The sequence below is a fragment of the Leptonychotes weddellii genome, chromosome 5, assembly GCF_054177405.1.
Source record: "Leptonychotes weddellii isolate Sample4059 chromosome 5, ASM5417740v2, whole genome shotgun sequence".
In the NCBI taxonomy this organism is placed as follows: Eukaryota; Metazoa; Chordata; class Mammalia; order Carnivora; family Phocidae; genus Leptonychotes; species Leptonychotes weddellii.
Genome location: NC_138373.1, coordinates 114,332,755 through 114,357,693, shown reverse-complemented (window position 1 = coordinate 114,357,693; position 24,939 = coordinate 114,332,755). Strand labels below are relative to the sequence as shown.

At 44.2% G+C, this 24,939-nt stretch overlaps 1 protein-coding gene across 11 annotated transcripts in view; it reads left to right on the top strand.

Moving 5' to 3' along the window:
• Positions 1-24,939, top strand: part of GRIP1 (glutamate receptor interacting protein 1) — a 621,865-nt gene that overhangs the window by 592,202 nt on the left and 4,724 nt on the right. For 7 of the 11 annotated variants that reach the window (XM_081822020.1, XM_031025793.2, XM_031025792.2 and 4 more), the window contains 4 exons: positions 4,801-4,957; positions 5,733-5,844; positions 5,966-6,010; positions 11,497-11,730. In XM_081822020.1, coding sequence (XP_081678146.1) covers positions 4,801-4,957; positions 5,733-5,844; positions 5,966-6,010; positions 11,497-11,730 — 548 coding nt within the window. Of the gene's footprint in view, positions 1-4,800; positions 4,958-5,732; positions 5,845-5,965; positions 6,011-11,496; positions 11,731-20,217; positions 20,364-20,450; positions 23,475-24,939 lie in introns of those variants that run through there. The other 4 variants (XM_031025794.2, XM_031025791.2, XM_031025795.2 and 1 more) reach the window with 3 other exon arrangements.

The window sequence follows — 24,939 nt, the reverse complement described above, 5'->3', positions numbered from 1 at the left end:
GGGAAAGGCTCTCAGCTTTTCCCCATTGAGGATGATATTCACTGTGGGTTTTTCATAGATGGATTTTATGAGCTTGAGGAATGGTCCCTCTATCCCTATACTCTGGAGAGCTTTAATCAGGAAAGGATGTTGTATTTTGTCAAAAGACATTCCCTATTTTAAATTATGTAATCATCCTCCACCTACATCAGTTAGGGATTGAGTTCACTTACATATGAAAGAAAATACAAATGATGCTGTTTAAACGAGTTAGTTATTTTTCTCCCACTGTAGTAAAGACCCTGGATGAGGCAGGTGGCCCGCTGTGTCATTAGGACCCAGCCTCTCCTACTTCCAGCTTCACATATCTCCCGTCTCTCCATTCATTGCTACTGTCTGTTGTGGAGGCTACTTTTAGGCACACAGGCTTGAGCGATAGAATGCAGAAAGGGCCCATAGCGCCCCCTGGCTGGATACAGACAGGCCCAACAGGGGAACCACCTTAAGATACCCAGGCACAGTCACCAAAAAAAAGGAGAATTCCAGAGGTTGCCACACCTCCTCACCTTCCCCCTTTAAAAAAGAAGCCCCCACCCTCTGCCCCAGGGCAAACAACCTCTCCCATCCTGTCCTGCTCCTGCTCTCTGGCTGTGTATTCAATAAACTTCTATATCCTTTGTTCTGCCTCAGGTGAATCCTTTCACTGCCCACACCATCTGCCTCCACCCAATTGTCACCCTACATTTGGAGGCCCTCCCAGACACCACATTTAGACACCACACCTTTGTTATAAAACCTTCATCAGGCCTGAAATATTTACTTCCTCACCATCTCCTTACTTTGAGTATATTACTATCAATGATCTTTTAAAAAAATAAACTATATCTAATCTTGCCCCTCCCTTAAAAAACAAACAAACAAAAACCCTCTTGATGGTTCTCTGTTGTTTTAGGATAACGGTACTCAGTTTAAACCAGAGTTCTTTGTAATCTAGTTCCCAACCACTCATCAATCTCATCTCCTGACAGTTCCTTGTAGTACCTTTTACTCTACATATCCTGAGCTTCTCGCTACTCGCCAAGCAAGCTTTGCTCTTTGGTACCACACAGCACTAGGTAGGTTAATCAATATGTTAATATGTTCATCAATCCCCACCTTTATCCATTCTAAATCAGTGGAGAAGTAGAAATGGAGTCAGCTATGGATTAAAATACCAACTCTTTTTGTTTTTTGGAGGGGAGGGTTTTTTGTTTTGCTTTGTTTTGCTAGAAAAGCTGGGATGGACATGCAGGCAGAATCAGTTGCTATCTCCCTACTCCTAACCCAAGTCTAGATGTTGGGATTTGAATGAGAGGGAAGTCAGATCTACAAAACTAACTGTAATCCAGCATATCAGTTGGATTGATTTAGCTGAATAGAACTGAATACCCTAATATTAGAGTGACTTAAATCATTTTTTAAAAGTAGGCATTTCAGAGCTGGCATATAACTCCACAGTGTCCTCGAAGACCCATGCTCTTAAATTTTTCTTCTTTATTATGCCTAGCACTTGGTTACCAGGGTACCAGTTATTTCACCTACATTCCAGGCAGCATGAAAGAGAAGGAAACTGAGATCTTGAGAGGTTGAATGGCTTAGCACATAATAAAAGTGACGGGCATCTGTATTTATTAAAACCTAATTATGTTTGCGAGTTTGTGTATGTTATTCTCAGTTCTCATGTCAAGCTGGTGAGGCACCTATGTATGGTTATCCCTATCTTACACTGAGGTGAGTTGGTGAGGCTACAGAGCAAGGAAGTGGCAAAGCTGGGATTTGGACCCATGTTTCTTACTCAGTCCCTGTGTCAGCACAGCATGGACCCAGGTCTTTTGAGCCTATACCTAACCCAAGGATATTTGAATTTTATCCCCTCTTCATGCCCTGCTTTGTTGTAATGCAATAATCATTTAATATTGCTTACTAACACAAGGCACCCTTGGTGTAGGCAGACACGCTTTTCCGGAAGAGGTGTTTCCCGAGTGACGAACAATGCTGCCCATCTGCTCAAGGCCATCCTTATACTCTTGCCCAATCACCAAGAACTACTTGCAAACAACAGTTGGGAGGAAAATCAGAAAGTTAATCTGTCCAGTTTAAAACATGTTGGAATTTCCCCAGGGAACCGATTGATCAAACAGGTTAATGCTTATCAGAAAAGGATACTGTCCAGAGGACACCACCATTTGGCTCTTCGCAAGTTGAAAGCTAGTTAAGGCAAGTGAGGCTTCCCCTACCTCTTTTTGTATCACGAAAAGGGAGACTTCATTTATTTGGGGGGTTGGTTTCTCTGGTTGGGAAGGAGAAAATGGATAGCCTGTAAGAGAAAGTCAGGAGAAATGCAGTGATTTGCAGCACTCCCCTTCAAGAAGAGACCCGTGCGTTTCCTTAATTCAGCGCTTTCAACAGAAAACAGCACATTGATCACACAAAATCTCTTCCCAAATGGCTAGCCGTACTTCTGTTATTACCCAGGAAGAAAATGAGATATCAAACTGTAAATATTTTCTCTGCGCCAAGGACTCCTAATGCTTGGTATCCTAAAACAGAAGGTTCATAGAAGGTTCTTGCAGCTGTGGGCATTCCCCTGCATTCTTGAGATCAAGTCCTTTTGATCAGAGCATTATCCTTTGGGCATCCTGCTTCCTCTGCACTCTATTAGTAAGGATGACATTATAGGTTCTAACAAGTGGAGGGAAAGTGAGTAAGACGAAACAGGGATGCCTTGGTGACAGTCATCTTATGTGATACGCTCGTTTCATTGTATATGAAAATGGCAGCCAAGGCCTGTTTGTTGTATTAACTATTTTGGGTTTTGGGGGGGTTTTTGTTTGGTTTTTGTCTTAATAGATTTTAAACACAGTAAGAAATACATATTATATTGCAACCTGGTACACACACGTAAACACATACAGACCACACACACACACACATATACAGTGGGTCACAACCCGAAATGGTGGATGGAGCCATGTGTCATGATTATAGCACACGCTATAGAGTCAGACCTGCCCGAAAGCCCCTGCTCTCCTATTTAAACCTCCCAAAGGGGGACACCTGGGTGGCTTAGTCGGTTAAGTGTCTGCCTTCGGCTCGGGTCATGATCTCAGGGTCCTGGGATCGAGTCCCACATCGGGCTCTTTGCTCAGCAGGGAGCCTGCTTCTCCCTCTGCTGTGCTCTCTCTCTCTCTGACAAATGAATAAATAAAAAATCTTTAAAAAAAAATAAATAAACCTCCCAAAAGAATTTTGAAAAACCGCATACCCCGTCACACATTTAAAGTTGTCATCTCATTTTTTTCTCCCCAAATTTAAATACTTGCAAAGACTATAATTTCTAGCTGGTCATTAATATGCCTTAACATATTTTTGTCAAAATCGGGAACCATGGATTTAGCTCAAATTTGTGGAAAATGTCCACTTTATAACCCAATTGCCAAAGCCATTCCACCCTGCCTCACCTATCAAGCTAATCGGACTGAACTCCCTGTCAGAAAGGAAGTCAGTTTTCATTTTATAATTCCAATAAACATAATAATGTGCCCACCTCCCACCCCGACAACTGTTTTGAATTCTAACTCTGAGATGCAGAGAGACAGGTGGTTGGGGGGCAGGGGAAACCTTACCAGGAGTCTGTGCCTGGTTGAATTAAGGCGCTGCTCCCCGGAGACCTTCTCTCAGGAGCGGGGCTTTCCCAAATTATTCCTTGATTTGACGACTGGGGGTTTTTGCTGTCCCAGAGCCAAGCTCCTTCAAAAGGTTTGAGATGCATAAGAAATGTGTCTTTCATTTGTAAAGTGACAGAAAAACAACTGAGAAGGGAGAGCCAACAGATCTTGGACCCTTGGTTCTTTTCGGTGGGGTTGATTTTGGGAAGACGTGCTTAAGGACCCTGAGGGTCTAAGAACTGATGCTCCTAAGGTTATGACTGGAACCCCCGGGGGAGAGTTTGCAGATACCCCTACATACTTGAACCACTGTTCTAAGTCTTTAGTATGCTCATATGTAAAATGCAAATAATAATAGTACTACCTTTGAAGAAGGTTATGAAGAATAAAGAAGGCGATGCAAATCAAACACTTAATGAAGTTTCAGGTACATAAGTACCCACTCTGTGATCCCTATTGTTACTGCTGTCACCATTCTTATTCCACCCCTCTTTTTACTAACAATGTCATTTCTCATCGTGATTAAGTCATCCTCGGGCCCATCCCTAACATTTGTGGGCCCCAGCCCCGCAGAGCCAAGCTCCATCCACACCCCTGCAACCAGCAGCCGCTTAGCCACTCCTTGGGCCTGGAACCCACATCTGGTGGCAAATTCCACTCTCAAAAAGACAGACTTGGGTAAGAAGCCCTCACGCATCCTGTAGGTGGACACAGGATATCTGGGCAGGAAGTTCAGCGTTCTGACTTTCTAGAACTTGCTCTAGAAAGGGTTGGATACAGGTCTTGGGGGTACCTCCCCCTGGCCCAGCAGATTTCTTGCCCAGAGAGAGCAGGGCAGGAGCCCTAATAAAAACAGGTCCAACACAGTGGGCTCTCCTGCTTGGGTCTAAAGGTCTTACCTCAGAGCTGTTGTTGGAATCAGTTAACATAATGCGTGTGAATGTGTTTTGCCTCTAAGACTTGAGTGTTATCATATGGCCTTTCTGATCCCAAATTCAGTTAACATCAGCTGCCTTGAGTGAACTAATAGAAACCGCAGAAAAAGACAAATTACCAAACAGACCCTCTCCAGTCCTTCTCAGAAACAGAAGGTGACACCTGATTTTTGTTTCAGGCTCTGGCTTTCAGGCCTCAGGCTACAGCTTCAACACTTTCGAGTGGAGGGGTCCAAAGCAGAGAGGCAGCCTGTCCCCAGTCACTAAGCCACGAAGCCAGACTTACCCAGACGTGGGGCTGAGTAATGAAGACTGGGACCGGTCCACAGTCAGTGGGTAAGGTTTTCATCAACCGCTGCCTGTCCAAACTGCTTCGCGGCCATTAGCCCAGATCTGAATCTGTCTACTTCCGGTGGCACATATTGCTAGCATCGGGAGCATGACAGGAAGCCCCACACCCGCCCCTGGCAGGGTTCAGAGACCCGTGCCTGCCCAGCAGGAGCATGGTATCACCCCACGGCAAGGCAAGAGCTCAGTTTCCCCTAATGAAAACAATAGTAGCACATGGGAAGATCTGTATCTGTAAACGCTGTCCTCACTCTCTGACTAGTGTCCTCTCTTTTCCTTTAAAAGTTTGCTTCACGTTAATTTACATAAAAAAAAAATACATCAAGGATCCCATAGTTTGAATTGAGATATATTTTAGCATTTTGTTCCTTACCAAAATATTTTAAGGAAATTCATAAAAACCGGTAGCCCTTAAATGATCTATACTGATATTTATAAGTGAGAAAACATTTTTCTCTTGGAAGTTTGACTTCTCTGTCACCAGGCAGAGCAGCTGAAAGATATTCCCCCATGGCGCCATGCTGATGCGGTTCATTCTACAGTAGCCATGAAAACTCAAATTCAGTTAGTAAGACCGTGGTCCTTCCCTCTGTTCTTGGAGATACTTTGCATTTCCAAAAGCAGCCTCACTTGGAGGTTACAGTTGGAAGAAAGCCAGATCCCAAAAGGATCTCCCATTTTTTGGGTGTGTGTGACAGGAAAGAGAGAGATTCTGGATTATGTCTGGCAAGTTCTCAACCCGGACTGTGCTTTTTGATGACAGTTTCACAGGGGCTCCTGACAATTCGGAGGCTGAACAAGAGGAGAACTTCTGGTCCCAAGCACTGGAGGATTTGGAAACCTGTGGACAGTCGGGAATTCTGAGAGAACTCGAGGTAGCCTCGGTCCTGCTACTTACTTTTATTGTTTCTACATTCATTTTTTTTTTTTTTTTGGTCCTTTTGAGTTTGCATTTATCACATCAGTTCATTTAAAAGCTTTAACCCCTTTCCACAGGAGAAAGCTGACAGGCGTGTGTCTTTGAGAAACATGACTCTCTTGGTAGCTACCCTTTATGTTTATATTTTTGCTTGTGAAGCTGCCTTCCCTGCCCCCTTGCCGTCCGGATAGCAATTTGATTTTATTCAGTGCAGTTGAAAGTATTTATTTCCCCACTTCCACCCCCCACCCCGAGCTTACTGACTTGTGGCTTCTGCCATCGCTCCCTGCTAACCTTTGACTGTACCTGTTTGCCACCAAGTCGCTGGGGAGGGAGCTAAGCCCCCCAGCAGTGGCGCATCTCATTCTCGGAGCTGCTTTAGAAAGGTTTCTTTGGCATGTTTTCATTTGTACCTGGTATAGCAATTAATTTGATCGTGAAGAGGAACATAAGAGGAAATTTTATTTTATTTTGTTTCGTTTTGCCCTTAAAGTAGATGACAATGCAGCTGGTGAAAAAGGCCAGTCTGTGTGAAAAGCAGCCAAAATATTACACAGTACTTTGCTGTTAATTGCAAATCCTGATTCCATATTAACTTAGTGTGAATTCTGGGAGTTGTGGCGAGATGGAACATAATAGCCGGACTCCTGGTGAGTTCTTTAATCAAAGCCATGAATTTGCTGACAATATTCACACTTTGGTCTAGGAGGTCCTGGACTGTTTCCTTTTATGTTCTTTTAAATTTTCTGAGCTGTAAAAAATAGAGTGGCAAAAGTCTCATTTTTATTTTGATGTCATATGAGGTCCCCAAGTCACCATAAGGAATGTGAATGGCATAAGTGGGTGAAATTGCAATTCTAAAACGAATACTCATCTTTGTATTATTTTGCTTCTCAATTGCATGTGTGGATATTTGATGTGATTCTAACGTTTGTGAATCTGCAAAGAGAATTATGAAGGAAAATATTAGTTTGAATTTATAAATATAGTATTACCTGGCATGAATTGAAACTTCAGAGCACAGGTGAAGGGCCTGGAGATGGACAATGCTATAAAACTGAAATAAATTAAGACATTAGCAATTGATTCCTTTTTAGGCAACTTTCAAAAAGAGTAAAATGCTTAAGTATCAGCTGGCTTATTTAAACTTTTACCACTTCCTGTACCTAGAATGCTTAGCAGAAGGGGCCCAACTGGATAATGAGCTCAATTCACAATTCTTGAACATACCCTTGCTTTTGAAAGCATGTTTGGCTCATACGCCTCCTTCACTTTGCATTTTGATATTTCTCTTTTAAAGCAGCAGCTATTCTTCTAATAGCTTCTTTTATAGCAGGTAAAACAAGGGTGATGTAAAAAGTAACACAATGAGATTGGGTTTTCACCCAGAAGTTGAGTTATCTAAAATGAAAACAACATCTATGAGCATAGAAGTTATGTTGCAATAGCCTAGAAACTTTTTCTAACCTAGCTTCAGGCAGGTGTAGCCCTTAAAATTATAACTCCAGAAGGGAAATGGGTTGAATTTATAAGCCAAAAGGAAATTAAAGCCCTCAACAAGGAAGAATGATTGGCAAATCTATAAATTAAAGTCTTACTTATACTTGTATAAGATTCATTTACTAGCTTAAATGAACTCTGATTGCGTGATTGTAAATGTTACAATGCAAAAAAGTATTATTGGAGCAAGTTCCCTGCATATGAAATTTACGTCCAGTATTAAAAGTTACAGCGTACTATAACCCTAATAAATGTAGAAGATTAGCTAAAATGAGAAATGATTACAGTTGAAATGGAAATGAAAACTATACTTGGCATTCTCCCCGTTAGCTAGCAGTTATTTAGGTTCAACTTTAGCACTGAAAAATGTACAGTTTTAACAAAAGAGAAAAATTCAGACTAAGACTTTGGACAAGTTACTTAATCTGTCTTATCAGATATTTATTCTTCTATAAAATAAGGGGATTATAATGATTAATGCTTATATGGCACTTAACACAGAACATAGCACTTAATAATTGTTCAATAGAAATTATTATTTTTGCCATTTTTATTAATGAACACTGCCTTAACTGTTTTTTGTTTAATATAGGAAGAAGGCTTAACTAAATTCAGCTAGTAAACCCTTGAACATATCCCGCTAAGTTTTATGTGTATCAGTTACCTCATTGATAATGGGTCAGGGGATTATAACTATACACTATGAATTGTGCAAAATGGGAACAGGCAATAGATAATCCTGAAGTGAAAACAAATCTTAGATAATTTAAAATAATTATTTTAAACTTTATTTTAGTTTTTATATTTATGTTTTAATTTTTATATTGCTTCATAGTAATTGAAGTTCACTTTTTTTTTTAAGATTTTTTATTTTTTTATTAGACAGGGAGAGAGTACAAGCAGGGGGAGCGGCAGGGAGAGGGAGAAGAAGGCTCCCTGCTCAGCAGGGAGCCCTATGTGGGTCTCGATCCCAGGACCCCGGGATCATGACCTGAGCCGACGGCAGACACTTAACCGGCTGAGCCACCCAGGCGCCCCTTGAAGTTCACTTTAAACAAAGCAGTCAAGCCGTGCTTTGAAACCTTGCCTCCATCAGAACTCTTTCTAGGTCAGTTTGGAACTTCTGTAGTGGCCAAAGCTCAAACCATTATCTCCCTATTGTAGTGATTAAGTATTTTACCTCCAACGTGTTTCCCACTGATCCCATGAAAAATGAATATAAAAAATAGATGTGAACAAAGCCAATAACTTGTCTAAGTAGGTAAAAAACCATAGATGGATGGTCACCACTGCAAGAAAATAATCACTGGGTGCTGTCACTTACAGTGGACAAACAGAGAAATGCTTTCGGTGAGTTAAGTGCCATAAAATAAAGGATGTCCCATGACACCAACAAAGCCAGTAGTCAAAAACTTTCCATTTTAAAAGGAGGTTTAACTGAAATAAACCATAATATGGATAATCCACATTGGCTTACATATTAGGGTTTTTTTTTTTAAATCTCCTAAAAAGTCAATTTTATATGTTTCAACCGAATACTTGACTGGGAAGCAATCCAGCCTGGTAGTCAAGAATAAGGATTCTGGAATCCGAGTGTGAGGGCTGCAATCCCAGACTCTTGGGCAGCTTGCTCACCTTATCCAGGCATCCCTTTCCATGACTGAAGTGGGGAGGTGTGATAACTCTAATACATATCATAGAGACTTACCACAAGTATTAAATGACATTCTACAGACACATATATATGGTACTGAGCACATGTTAGTGGTCAACGACCAGTAAGGTTTTTCTTACGACTAAAATTTTCTTTTTCAAAGTCATCAATACGATAACTAACCTAGTCAGGATATTGATAAGATAACTGGTTTTGTTCCTTTTTCAACAGAGTCATAGATACATGTACATGTGTGCCAATATTTGGCTGCAATTCAAAGATCTCTCTTTTTTTAAGATTTTATTTTATTTATTTATTTGACAGAGAGAGAATGAGAGAGAGAGCACATGAGAGGGGGGAGGGTCAGAGGGAGAAGCAGACTCCCCGCCGAGCAGGGAGCCCGATGCGAGACTCGATCCCGGGACTCCAGGATCATGACCTGAGCCGAAGGCAGTCGCTTAACCAACTGAGCCACCCAGGCGCCCTCAAAGATCTCTTTACTGGTGTGTGTGTAGCCGAACACCAGGTCACTTGGAATTACAAAATCTTAGTGAGATAACAAATGAAAACTCGATCACATTGCAGTGTTCCCTCTTAATCAATAATTTTAGATGGTGCCCTTGGCTCATTTACTACTTGGGTGACCTTGGGTAAGTCAGCTTCTGTGTGCCTCAGTTTCTGCACCTACAAATTGGGAGTCATAACAGTGTCCATCTGAAAGTTGTTGTGTGGCTTAAGTGGGCGAATGCAAGGACTCAACAAAGGACGCTCTGCTACTTTTAGCATCAGTATGAATGTAAACCACTAGATCACAGCGTAGCCAGCAACACAGCATGTGGGGTTTGTTTTCTGGTCCATGACCTCAGGCAGACTCACCAGTGCCGGTTTACCATCATCATTCAACCATCCTACCAAGGAGGATGGAGCTGCCTTACAGACATGTTTTCAGAATTTTAGCATCCTTTAACCATGAGATATGAACATCCTCAACATGACATTGGTTTCAGATGCTTTTTTAGTTTCACTTCCAAGATTCAGTCATATTTTGGGTCTAATCTTGCTTCTCCTTGCATATGAACATTTTTTAAAAAATATTTATTTGTCAGGGGAAGAGAGAGAGAGCACAAGCAGGGGGAGCGGCAGAGGGAGAAGCAGGCTCCCCACTGAGCAGGGAGCCCAATGCAGGACTCGATCCCAGGGTCCGGGGATCATGACCTGAGCTAAAAGCAGACACTTAACCAACTGAGCCACCCAGGTGTCCCACATATGAACATATTTGAATCTGAACAAACTTCCCTGTTCACTGGTAAAATCCAATCCAAGTTTCCCAGCTTTTGAGCAAAGGGTTGAATCCAGTAGCACAATAAATGATTACTCTTTGACCTTTGACGATCTCCCACAAAGACCGTTTCTTTTTTTTTTTTTTAAAGATTTTATTTATTTTTTAGAGAGCGAGTGAGAGAGAAACAGCATGAGAGGGGAGAGGGTCAGAGGGAGAAGCAGGCTCCCCGCTGAGCCGGGAGCCCGATGTGGGACTCGATCCCAGGACCCTGGGATCATGACCTGAGCCGAAGGCAGACGCTTAACCATCTGAGCCACCCAGGCGCCCTACAAAGACCGTTTCTAAGAAACGTGGACCTACGCCAAATGGTGTGGAGACCTAGCTGGTTCTACAAGCTTCTGGGACAGGCCACGTGGCCAAAGAAAGACAGTGTACCAGTGGTAGTCGGGCAGCATTGGCTATTGCCTTTCTATCAGTAGCCCTGTTTTAGCCCATTGTTACCTCTAGGCGGGGCTAGAGGCAGCATTGCCAATAGAGACCGCCTGGTTCCATTGGAAAGTTCTTAGTCCATTTCTTTTTTTTTTTTTAAAGATTTTATTTATTTATTTATTTATTAGAGGGCGAGCGAGAGAGAAACAGCATGAGAGAGGAGAGGGTCAGAGGGAGAAGCAGGCTCCCTGCTGAGCCGGGAGCCTGATGTGGGACTTGATTCCAGGACCCTGGGATCATGACCTGAACCGAAGGCAGTCGCTTAACCAACTGAGCCACCCAGGCGCCCTCTTAGTCCATTTCTGTAAGATAAATTGAAGTTGCTTCATGAATCCCATCTTTAGAGCCCACTCAGTGGAAAGTTAATGCTTAAAATGTAGTTTGCAGTAAGCAAATGTTATAGCTTTTCAATTTGCCTCAAAACTGCCAGGGGTGGTATTGGATTAAAAAAAAACCAATGGCTTAAGTACTTTAGTTGGATTTGAGATGTGCATTATAAATGTCACTTGTAAAGCATTTTCCCAGACTTTCATAGTTCAATTAGTACGTCCATTCTCCGGCCTTTGGTTGTGCCCTGAAGAGACTGTACTTTGGGCAGAAGGAAAAATGTGCTTAGTATTGAGCAACCAAACCCTTTTCTTAGTCCGCGGCTTAATTGTTTCTGAAAATTGTCAATGCCACAGGCAACAATCATGTCGGGGAGCACGATGAGTTTGAATCATGAGGCCCCAACACCTCGCAGTCAGCTGGGGCGACAGGCCAGCTTCCAGGAACGGAGCAGCTCGCGGCCGCATTATAGCCAAACAACTCGGAGCAACACCCTGCCCACAGATGTGGGCAGAAAGTCTGTCACCCTGAGAAAAATGAAACAAGAGATTAAGGAGATCATGTCCCCAACTCCTGTGGAGCTGCACAAGGTCAGGATGCTTTCTTCCCTCTTCTTTGTCCCATTTAGCAGCCATTCTGCCCAGTGTGAGTGCCGGGGTGCGAGCATGGAAATGATGCTCTACCTCGGGCTCAGCCAGGGACGGAAGCCAGAGAGAGCCAAAAGGCACATCATCAGAGACTCGGTTCTCAAAATGTGATCTTTGGGAGGTTATCCTGTAGAGCAGGGACAATTCGCTTTGGAGCAATGAATTTACTAAAAATGTAGTCATGGCCAAAACCTTCTTACAAAAGTTGGAGGCTTCGGTATCCTGTGGAGTTTAGATGAATTGGTTTGTCATTCCAACCTCTCTGGAAGTGGGAGAAGGATTTCCTAAGGTGTCATACACTCGTAGCTTCACTGAAAAGGAGTTTCAGGTTGAATGTAGGAATGCTTAATCTTTAATGACAGACTTAGCAGATGGTTATATTACGCAGAAGACATGAAGTTCTCTTCGAGACATAATTTAGAGTCTTGGGTCAGGACAGGGCGACTCCTGGTATGTTCCATCTCGGCCTGTGATGGTCGCCTCACCTGACTTCATGGAAGAATCTACTGTGCCACACAAAGCCGAGTCTCAGTTGCTGGCAGAGTTTGAACAAGGCAGATGCAAGTGACAGTGTTTGCAGAATCCCGGAGCAAGGAGAGCAGAGGTCAGGGGGCGTCTCTGATTGTCTTCCGCAGAACTAATGCTTTATTTTTAGTTAATACGTAAAGATGTATAGACGGCCATAATCTCACCCCACTTTTCTTGAGAACCAAGACCTTCTCTGTAGTTAATACTCTGTTGATGAGAATTTAGTTATTTGTCTTATCCAGAAAAGCAAGTAAATGTTGGATGGAGAGGAGGTAACAGGCCAGCCACTCCCTTTTTCCTCTGAAGTCTTCAATTTCCCTAAGCACCCTTTAAAAGATATTTTATATCTTTTTGCAGCTATTTATTTTGCAGCTGACAAAGGTTGTGGTGAAAGAGAGACTAGAACGGGAAGTTGAGTTCTCAACCTTGTGTTCCAATCCTGGGGTGACTCTTTTACCACTCATTCATCCCGATGGTGCCCTCAGGTGTCTAAGAATACTGCCCGCCCCCTTCTCAAAAATTCTCCTGCCCAGGCAGAGCGGAGCCTGCTTGATAACCGCCCCCCCCCCTTCAGCCCCAAAGGGAAAGGATACCAGCAGGTACTGAGTTCCTATTATATGCTATAATCTTTGTATTTTTAGCCCTTGCAATAGCACTTCTTAGCAGATATGTATTAGCCCCGTCTACAGGGTAGGGAAATAGCAAGTATAAAATAGAGTCATTTTTCCTTCTAGAGTGAGGCATTTGCCTCAAAGGGAGATTATTGATAATCCGCCAGTACAGAGACCCGTCGGCCCATCCCTCCTGCACTGAAAGCATTTAGCAAAGATAATGATGAGAAATTGGGTGTGCAGATCATTAGAGCTGAGGCTTAACAAGAGTGCCTGTGCTGAAAATCGATCTTATTTTTTTAAAAAGGCCTCCTCCGCATGCCAGTACAATGGGTGGCAGAGTGGGGACTGGTTGGAACATCTGTGTGGCAGAGTGTGACCTGGGAGGCCACCGGATCACGCACACGGATGGGCCAAGACCTAAGCCGCGGGATGCTGCTTTTTGCCCTCGCTTCATCTCCCCTCAGTGGTGGCAATAAGTGCGTCTCCCATGTAGCATCTCTTTTCTTCTGAATTGGTCCCAAACAAAATAGGACTCTCAAAAGTCGGGGGTGTCCTGGGCATCCTAAGGCACACAAAAAAAGATCTAGTGAAGTGAAAGGCAGCCAGGGAGTGTGCAGCCTGGCAACATGGGATTCTGGGAGTGGTGTCTGCTCACATCCCGGGTATCTTTTCCTTTTCTAAGTGATTCAGTGCTTCTGTCAGGCCATCCACATGCTGGCTGTTAAATACGTTCTCCGGTGCTGAAGTGCATGAAAGGAAAAGTCACTTGAACTGCCGGCTGTGCCCGTCTCCTGCACATGGGTGACTTTTGAACACTGCAGGATTGCCTGACTCCATGAAAAAACAACAGTGACTTGTTGATGGAACTGAGTTGTCCTCCCAGTGGGGTGCTACTAGCTTATAGGGGTTGTTTTTTTTTTTTTTTAGCTTATTTTTCCCTTGTAAAAATGAGGGAAAGGCACTCTGGTGGATGGTGGCATGGAGAAGGGCCAGGGAATTAGAAAAACATTCCTTCTTCAAGTTGAAGATAATCCCAAGCTGGATGCACAGCTTGAGGAGTGGAATGAGGGCTGGTTTTCAGTTCCCTGAGCCCCCTTGGTGGCCATTTCCAAGTGGATCTGGTGGAGGAATTCCCAAGGGGCTGCAAAGACCAGGGTGGAGAGGCCGGATGAAGTCGATAGCATACCAGGCCTGGTGTCATTTTCCAGCTGCCATCTCTCTCATGGCTGTTGGCTACTTGGTGAAATCTGTCTCCTTGAGGGCAGGTGGCAGATCTGGTCATGTCTGAGCCAGCACCTACAAACTCATACTATGCTTCATGAGAAGCTGGATCCAGAGAATGTGAATGAATGGGCAAGTATCCATCCTCATTCCGGGAGAGAAAAAAAATAAAAAGCAAAAGCATCTCCATCTCTGGATGACGGGTTACTAACATCATCTTCCAACATGAAGAATACAGTGTGGGCTTATCTTCCAGTTTCTTGGGTTTCAGCTTTTTTCCATTGTTTACCCATGACTTTCCATCCAGTCCTCCTTGCCATTCCTTCTCTTTCTTCAGACCTTCAGAAATTCCCAGCTCAGGTCAGGGTCTATATGGTTTTCTTTCATTTCACATCATCTGCTGTGTCTGAGGCCCTTCCAGGTCTGGGCAAGTCTTCCTTCAAGTTGTCTACATCCACTCCTGAACTCTAAAAGCTAGTTGTCCCTCATGACACTTGGAACAAACATAGAAACACAGCCCCACTTCCTTTTTTGGCTGTGTAGGTGGGAAAGGGAGTTAGAACTGGCAAGATGATTTGATATTTAGTAGGGGGTGAGGGGATGGTGGCGGAGGGGGTCACAGGGAAGTGACACTCAGGTCCCCTTTACTGAGTATTTGTTGGCTGAGATGATCTGAAACACATCTTACCTCACAATTCAGGACATGCAAACATCCACACTCATAGACGGAATGAATCTGAAACTTGACTGCATGGTTTATGTCAAACATTTTCTATTTTTAATTTGTTCTTTTTTCAAATACTATCATATTAAGCTGATTTCAAAATTTATTAATGGGTCTCAATCAAAAGTTTGCAGACTACTCCCTTAGTAGTTTGGCATAAAAACCTCCTTTAGGTTTTGCTAACAGAGGTGATTATTCTGTTTCAGTGAAATCATTGGCAGCAGCTGGGTGGCAGGGGAAAAAGGAAATGAGGTTGCATCTTTGGCCCTGCAGGTTCTGGGTTTTATCTTTCAAATGAATTCTGGTTTGTACTATAGCTTATCACAGATTCTTTCTCTTTACAGATAAGGAGTGTGATCTTAGCTATAGTTCATTGATAACACTTTCTTTCCCTTCTGCTGCTTAAATATCCTTTATGTCCACTTGATCTACTTCTGAGATGAAGTCTAGCTTCACTTCTTTGCATACTTTAAAGCAAAAAGATTTCTTTTTCTGTAGAGTAGAAAGTTTCCCCACATTCAGAACACTTGGGCATTTCCTTTTGCCCTGTCATTTGTGTTTTTAAATAAAATTATATTCCTTAACTGTATCCAGCTATTTGTATTTATCATTTTACAGAAAGGCTTTAAAATTCCTTGTTCAGCATCTCTGTTTATTTATGGCTGCTGGTGGCATGACCCTGGGACATTGAAGTCATCTATTAGGACCCCTTTTATTTCTCATAGCAGCTTTGGCTACTCTCAACTTTTTCCCCAGCCAAGTTCACCTTGCATTTTCAATGTATCTGAATGCTTTGAGAAGGGAGCTTTGTTTTTCTTGATATGAGAAAGTTGCTCTTGTCCTTGTAAGGAGTGTTACTTTCAATGCCTAATGGAAGCTTCTTTTGCAATATTCTCCCCAAGTCAGGAAGAGAGGCTCAGCACTAGGAGGAAATATGAAATAGAAGAACGTATCTTATTCAGACACATGGGTCTTTCTTCACCAGACATTTGGAGTTGGTACTCAAGATCAAACGAGTCCTCATGGCAGGCCTCGACCTTCTCCAAATAGCTGGTGTCGAATTGTCTTACTGTGGAAGTCCCAAGAAGCTAAAAATGACAAACTGAATATATGCACCTTCTGCTCTTGCCTACCCTTCATTGCTAGCCCCAGTTTCTCTTCCTCCAGGCAAGGAGGGGTAAATTAGAAAGAACACAGACTTCGTCGTCAGGCAGACTGAGGTCTGGTCACAGTCTGACAGGCATCAGCCACGTCCCTTTTCGGAACCTTGGTTTTCTCCTTTAGCAAAGGAGGGGGCAGGACCCTGCCTGGGAGAGGAGCCTCAACAAATAGCATTTCCCCTGGGGAAGTCACCGTCCTTCAGAGTCTTGCCTCAGCCAAGCAGTGTCAGAAACCCAGAACATGAGGTCTCCACGGCCTCCCAGCCTAAAAAGCAGATTCAGCCTCAGAGGCCCTGAGATGGAGAAGTAAACCGGACTAGGAATCTGTGTACAGACAGATGGATGCGTGCCCATTTACCAGTCACTGCCGCAGTCTGACGGGCATATGCTCTCCCTGTAGAACCGGGGCCAGCTGATCATCAGAAGGTTGTTGGGGGAACGTGGAATTGTGGAATAAGGGTTGGAGTCTGCATGTATGTTTTAAATGAGTAAAATGGATCATTCCCTCAGCTTCCTTTGTCTGTGATTCTGTGAAAACAAACTTTTCAAAATGTAAAAGATATAATTCTTTTTTTAAAGATTTATTTATTTATTTGAGAGGGGGGAAGGGCAGAGGAAGAGAATCTTAAGCAGACTTCCTGCTGAGCCTGGGGCCTGTCACAGGGCTAGATCTCACCACCCTGAAATCATGACCTGAGCCGAAATCAGGAGTTGGTCACTTAACCGACTGAGCCACCCAGGCACCCCGATATAATTCTTATAAAAATGATTGGCTTGTGTCTAAAATTTTCATATGCTTGTTTAACCCTATGAAGGGTAAGGACAATGGGATGATAAAGCTTGTTCAAAGGGGTGATAAGTCTCAGTCAGTGAGGGGGAGAAAAAGCAAGAATGCTAGAATAAGATTTCCAAGTTAGGATTAAAGCTGCCCAGTGACTTATAGGGAAATAAAAGCCAAGCCTTTGAGGTCATCTTTTCATTGCAACTCTCCCTGGCCGAGCTCAGTCTGCATCTTACTACTTTTCAGCAAGTGGCCATCTGCCTTTGCAGGGTCCGAGCTCTGAGCACTAGAAAGGTAAGTCCCAACAAAGTTGCAGCCCCCCAGGCTCAGATGACCCTCAGGCAGTGTCAGGGCTCCAGTGTGCCTTACTTCTTAGTTTTTGATCTTCATCTTGTCCCTTGGTTGAGGATCCACCACCACGCCTCTTCAGAAATGTTAATAGCTTCCCTTAAGTCTAGCTCTGGCCGGGGATCATTCATCTCTTCCTGATGTTTTTATGTCTCTCTGTGGTGATCAAATATGTTCATTTATAGGTTGTAAGATATTGTATTATCTATAGGATGTTCACTTACAAGTGGCATGCTCTCTGAGGGTCACTCTGTTCCCCTGGTCCTTGGAGAGTAGCCTGCCAGCCCTCTTCCTTCCCCACTGCTCTGTCCTCTTACCTCGCGGGCTGTTGTAAGGATTACGTTGATAATGGTCTTGCCCAGGGCTTGTCTCTTTCTTTCCCTTAGTTAGACACAGAGCTCTCTCCTTGTTCTGAGGATCTTTGGAGTGTCTGACCACAGCAACACCTGGAATGAGGAAATAAAATCGAGACCGTCAGCAATCAGTGCAGCGGGGGTTTGGTCCATTGTATGTAACTTGTCATCCTTCCTGAATGGCAACAAGCCTGGCCCTGAATTCCCACAGGCCCAGGGCATGAGCGGAGGGCATGCCTCCCACCCAGCAAGGCAGGTGGCCCCTGGAGCGAGGAGGCCCACAGACCTGAGGAGACTGGAGGTCAGTAGGGTCAGAGGGAATCGGGAAGCGTCAAGAACTGGAGGAGAGCCAGGCCAGGGCAGACCTGGGAGACTGAAAGCAGAAGCAGGAGCAGAGCGAGCAGGTGCTGAGTAACCAGTGGGCAGTCCTGAGAAAAACCCCGGAACAGAGACTCTGCCAGCCGACTAGCTTGGAGGTGGCTGCGGCAAATGGAAGGGCCGGGGGCAGGGTTGCCGGGTGAACTGGGGAGAGAGACCCTGGGCCCTGAGGCCTCGACTCAGTTTATCCCAAAGATGTTGCCAAAGGTTCTTGGTCTCCTTATGAAAGAATTCAAGGATAGACACACATCATGGTGGACAAGTGACACAAACACTAAACTGTATTAAAGTGAAAGTATACTCTGGAGATGTGAGATTGGGCAAGCTCAAGGGGGTGGGGAGAGAAAGAGAGAGAGAGAGAGAGCACTGCGCACCCTGGAGTCTGGGTTTCTGTCTTTTATTGACAGTTGTTAACAAGGAGCGAAACATTCATTACTTGGGGTGGAGATGCAGAGTTTCATGTGTTTCCTTCCTTCCTTGGTCAGGGGTTTCCTGTCATGGCATCCGCCATCTTGGGCTTGTCCGGTTTGGTCCAGCTTCTTGTGGAGTGTTGCCAAGACAGGCCTCTGACTTTCCTGATGGCTGTCTGTGACTTCCTCGGTGCTGGCCTCCAGGCATCCTGTTAGAACCCGGCTAACTGCCTTCTCTGACCGCAGAGCTGGCAATAACTAGGTGACCAAAGTGCCCATGGCTTGGTCTGATCTCCTGGAGAATCTGGAGACTGATCTAGCTCTTTCCTCTTTGATGTGTTGTGAAATGAGAGAGGTGAAGTTGCTCCAACATGATTTGGGGAAGCAGCACATATATCCACCTCAGATTTTAGAACTGGGACGCTCCCTTGCTTAGGACTCAGCTCTCCAAGGGCCAAGTCAGCCCTGACTTGCTCCTGCTTAGAGCCAGAATCCAGGCTGCTGACTCTGTCCTTGTCGAGCCCCTACTTTTCAAGCCCGTGGTGCCACACGCTTGCCAGGAAGCAGCAGGGGGCAGTGTCAGGAGCAACTGTCCCTTTCTCCCCTCGGCCAACGAGGCTCCCCAGACAGGCGGGCAGCAACTGCCTTTCCTGACCCAGTTTGTCTTGAAGCCCAATTTGAGTGGCATAAACTGAAATCACTTCCACTTGGGCTGGAAGAATGCAGTTGGGAAGGCCATGCCTTTTCTTTTTTCTTCCAGCCCCACAAGGAGTATAGGGTTATCCTCAAAGCCAACGTTACTTGAATTATCAAGTTTAAAGGAAGAGTGCTACCCCAGTGGTATTTGTGAGAATGAATCCAAGTGCCTGGTGATTTCTGGGGAAACTAGTACCATCTCGGAGAAATAGGTGTTGGTTTGGCCCTTAAGGCCATCAGGCCAGGGGCTGAACAATAGGAAGGCTGCCAGGGCTTAGAAATGGCTTCTGGGATAGTCATCACTTGCTGTGACTTGCTCAAGATAGTAGACACAATTGCCTTTAAAATCCAAAGGGGGAGAATTGCTTCTGGCTGCTTAAAGATTTTCACATGTGTCAAAACTGAAAGCAGAAACATTAGGTTTCTAATCTTTGCCTTGAGGACATTGTTCAGACATGTGAATAGACTTGCTTAGAAATATAAAACAAGGCACAACTTGAATTGTGGGGCCTCCTGTTAAAGCTTCTGTTCCCAGGAGGGTTAGAAGCAATTGCAGTATGTGCTGGAGAATAGTTAAAATTGAACTGAGCCTTGTAGAACCGTATTCTTGCCCAGAGTTATGTTTCAAGAGGCTCACTGGCCCTTTTTAGAACAGAAAAGTCTAGCCTTGGGTTCACAGTCCAGGTTCCCTGGCTGCATCCTTTGGTTAGCACAGAATAGAGACCCCACATGAAAAATCTTGATTCACATGAGCCAGAGTGGACCACGAAGAGCTCTAGGAGCAGGAGTTTATGCAGATGTCCATGGAAAACCACAAAGGGGCTCGGCTCAGAATAAATACAGCAGACATGATAAATTATTCATCTTAACTTGTTGGGCAGTTGGGAATGGATAAAGACTGCCTGACCAGCTAAGAGATTATATGTCCAGGAAAAAAAAAAAATCATGATTTAGTGGAAGAAACACAGTAAATGAGGTCAGATATTCAAGCACTGCCTCCTAGAGCTTATACATTCCAACTAGACAAGTATGTCCATCAACTTCTTTAGAGGGTCATGTTCTCATTAGCAGGAAGGGAATAATTCTGCTGCACAGAGCTGCTAAGAGTTCAAAAGCAATCATATGTAGGAAAGTGCCTGGGTAAGGAATTCATCTGTGGCTTAAAAAAAAAAAAATGTGACTTAAACCTTGGACTCCTTCGAATTCTTTTTGGACAGGAAATAAATCAGAAGTAACTACCACCGATCTCCAAGCAGGAGGACAGCGACGACATGGTACAATTCACTGTTGCTGCCATGAGAGCAGGCAGCTGTACACCCCATTTTTGTGAATTATTGATTCCTGGCATCTTATCTTTTGTGTCACTTTAAAATAATCTCTTTTTTGTTATTGGCTCTCCCCAGGAGACCCATAGAGTTGGCTATTAAAATTCAGTTTCCTCTAACCTTAGGAAGTCTTTCCAGAGAAACAGATGCGTCTCAAATGTAAACCACTGATTGGCCTCTCATCTTGAAGACTGCCATCCAGTCTATGGCTCTGAAACACCACGCCTCTTGGCCAGCAACTCTGACCTTAAATGAGCTAATCCGTTCACCTGCTCCGGCCGACATCCAACTCGAACATTTTGGTTACTATGTTACCCCTGCTGGTGTTGGCGTCATTTGGTGCCCCTCCCGAGTTCTGGCTATGGAGCGGACATCCAAGAATCAAAGGCCAATTGAGCAATGAAGAACTTCACTGTTATTCTAGGCCCACACCCAATGTTCCCCCCCCCGCCCCCCATGCAAGGATACTGCTTCACTGTGTCAGAAAATCTGTCTTAGATCGAAGACAGAAGCGGGCTTCTTCATGTCCATTGCAAGCCATAGGCCTTGCGACCCTCACGTTCGGGAGCACTGAAGGAGCGCGGCTGGGGCTGCGCAGCAGATGCCAGTCGGCTTACCCATCCAGCCATTAGCACAGGGTCTCTAGGACCTTCCCCCATACCTAGCTGCAAGTGGAACAGAGAGAGTAGGAGGCACCACCCTCCAGGAGGGGTGACATCCCCGCCCCAGGTGGGCTCCTTGTCACATGGTGAGAACACGACTAGAAACAAAGATGCAAAGGAGGCAGGAGGACAAGAAATCCCACAGAGAAGGCGCAAAGCCAAAGAGGGGCACAGAAGGAGCGACCTTGAGCACAGAGACGTCATCTACTAGTAACGAGCACCCCCAAATGGCAGGCTATCACCAATCCCGTTAGCTCTTTGCTTCCTCCTCCTCCTCCTCCTCCCTCCTTCTCCAATTTGGCCTTCCCTCCCCATTCCTCTCTTCCTTCCTTTGAGAAAGGAGCATGAGGATGGGAGGAAAGGGACTAGAATATAACCAAAAATGTTTCCTCCAATGAAGGGACCTTGGAGGAGTGGCTGCTTCCAGCTTGGAAGCAGGAAATATTCATGATGAGTCATGATACCTTGAGCCAGAAAGCAAAGAAGCTGTCAAAACAAATGAGTCCTATCAAAAGGACACAGAGGTTAACATGAAAGACCCCCCCATGACCAAAGATGAGAAAATTTGAGCACCCAAAAGAATAATGATGAAATTACTTGAAATACAACATCTGTATGTAAACCCACATGTTCATAGTGATACTTTACTTTACAAAAGTCATCCCCCCCACACAAAAATGTCTTTGGGACGCCATTAGAAGTGTCTAGTGCACTAATGCCCTGTACTAAAAACGAAGGGAAAGAATTAGCCTTCGTTCTGCCTTTCTGGCAGATCAACGTGCACATCAAAGTAACCAAACAGCACTGTTTGAAGAAAGGAGAGTTCTTCTTTACTAAAGTATTCTAGCTAACAAATGTGGAAGATATTATAGGATTAGAAAAAGACTATCACTCTGCAGCCCCTAATGAAATTATTCAGACAGTGGTCAATGGTCAAAAACATTTAGATAAGAGGTTGATGGGGAACCTTACAATGAAGGCATTAAGCTGTCTTCCCCTGGACCTACCCAGAGTGGGACAACTAGACACTGAGTGATGTGATGTCATAGGAAGCACCCTGTAGCACCTGTGATCCATCCACACCCCTCCCCACAAAGCTGACCCTGACTCCAGGCAAGGATCCTGGGTAACTTCCATGTAGAGGGACGCAAGGACTAGAGGGACACAAGGACTAGACGAACGCAATGCGGGACAAATACAGTTCCCGCAATAAGGCAGGAGCATGGGGCCATGCTCTAGACAAGAAGACAAGTAGAAACCCCACACTCACATGTCAACCTTGTTGGGATCCTGATCTGAAAAAACCAACTCTAAAACCCACTTTTGAGACAATCAGGGACATTTTGTTATGGACTAGGTATTGGAGGGTCAGGGAATCAGGGTGAATTTGTGAATGAATTCATGACTTTGAGGTATGTAAAAAGAGTGATTTTTCTTTTTTAGAGATTCATCCTGAATCTCTAAAAGGAGTATGTAGGAGTAAATTACTTAAGGACTGGCATTTGCCTTAAAATAATCCCCCAAAGGAGAAGAAAGAAGGGGACAGAGCCTGTGGGGCAAGCTCTTAATGGTTGTTGGATCTGGGTGATGAGCATATGGGGATTCATTGTTTGTTCTAGCCTCTCTACTCTTGAATACGTTTGAATTTTTTCATTAAAAAATAGCTTTCTCCTAACTAAACTTGTGGTAATGATTTTGCAATATATATATATATATGTCAAGTCATGATGCAGTCTACCTTAAGCTTATACAGAGCTGTATGTCAATTATATCTCAACAAAAGTGGAAATTAAAAAAAAAATTTTTTAATTAGCTCTCTCCAATAACCACCTGTGTCACCTTAGGAAAGGGGCAGGACTCTTCCTGTCCTATGGCCGGAGGCCAAATCATAGTTATAGAGGGACCTCAAAATTCTTCTCTGTAATGAGTGCTCATTAAGCAACCACCTGCTAGGTAAAGAGAAAGTGTGCCGTGGGAATATCTGAGCTCCACAGTCACTACCACTTGGGTTTGAACCACTTTGAAACTTCTCTGTGGACAAGTTTCTAACCCTCCATGAGCTTTCATATCCCTGTCTGTATGATCTGCTCCACAGACTTCATAGAGTCAGTAACATCCTGTTGCTTTTTAATCTACTCCCTCAAGACCCACAGGCTTTAATCACCTATTGGCAAGAAGTCCAGTATTTCCTGCTGGAGGACCCTCCTTCCCACCTCCCTCCCTGTCCAAGAACGGAGCTTCCTCAGCCCTTAGGCAGAGCCAGCCTGGCGGCGACGTCGCACGTCATCTCACCTCTGATGGCCACACGGTGGCGCCATTGGAGCTCCGTGTGCCCCGGGCCCCAGCCATCTCCAGCTACCCTGCAGCTGCACCTTGCAAATTCCCAGCAGAGCCCTGGGGTGCGACAGGATGGGGCACAGCTTGAATTAAATCCCTCTTAGTTCTCACTCACAGCGCATCTTGGCCAGTTCTGACTGGAAACAAACTGAGAGTTGCTGGAGGGGAGGTGGGGAGGGGGATGGGGTAACTGGGTGATGGGCATTAAGGAGGGCATGTGATGTAATGAGCACTGGATGTTGTATGCAACTGATGAATCACTAAACTCCACCTCTGAAACTAATTAAAAAAAAAATCAGCTCTGTCAAATAAAAAAAAAAAAAACCTAGTCATTTCATTATTCGACAAATACTAACCCTACTATGTGGCAGACACCGTTTTAGGGGTTCAGGATATCAGTGAACTAAACAAAGATTCTTTCCCCACCTCAAGGAGCTTGGGAGCTGGGTGCATCTTCCATCTACTCTCTAAGGCCATCTGAGCCTAGATCACCAATAAAGACTCCTCCTCACCTCCTGAGGAGTTTTGGTCTGGAAAGAACTCTCTCACTCATGCAGTTTAACCTACTTCTCTCCCCGTGCATTATCAGGGTGCATGTGGGATGGGGGGCTGGGTTTTACTAAGCGACACACGCACATGCAGACCCACCCATGCGCACACACATTCACATACACACAATGACGGAATGAGCCTGCAAAGAGTATCATCCCATTAAACTTTAATTCCCTCGATTCTTTTCAGAGCATGTAATAGCCCCCTTGTATGCAGAAGACCACACAGAGCAATTGCACCGTGCACGGGGATCCCCAGGGATCTGCAGGTGCCAAATCAATCAGTCTGGGCAAGGTCTGAGATTCAACATTTTAACATGTTCCTGAGAAATGGTGATGCTTCTGGTCAGGACCTCACTTTAACTGGCAAGGCACATTTTTTTTCCTCTTAAAAAGCAAAGTTGCAACAAAATTCTGGCCCCTTTCCTTCTAGGGCACTTGTAGGAAAGAGGCAGGTAGCGGTAGAATATTTATGTATCTTACTTCATAGGATCTAGGGTGCCATGGATTATGAAACACACCTGATTTCAGAAATTTTGAAATATGAAAAAATAAAGCATATCTTACAACCTATGAAATAAGGCATTTTGAGTGGCAGTAGTATATAATGGTTAAGTGTTTAGTGTCCGGAATCAGACAGACAGGGTTCCACTATTCATTACCTTTGTGACCTTGGGCGAATGACTTAACCTCTATAAAATTGAATTTCCTCACCTTTCATATGGCGATAACCATGAGGGCTGCCTGGTGAATAGTATAGACTCGGCCAGCTTGATATTTTAACTCTCAGCCTAGTAAAATAAAAAACCACAAACACCACTTTTTTGTAGTTCCTTCAATATTCCCTCTTTCTCTGAAATAAAATAACTGGGTATAAAAAATAGACCTGTTTTATCTTGACCTTTTGCCCTCTGTAGCCCTGAAGTCTTTACTATTTTACAAGAACATATTCATGTATTTGTGTGAAAATAAAATCTTTTTTAAAAACAATTAGTGTAAAACAATATATTAGCCCAGATCAGTGCTTGAAGAGTGCATCAGCTTATACAGACGGCATCGGGCAA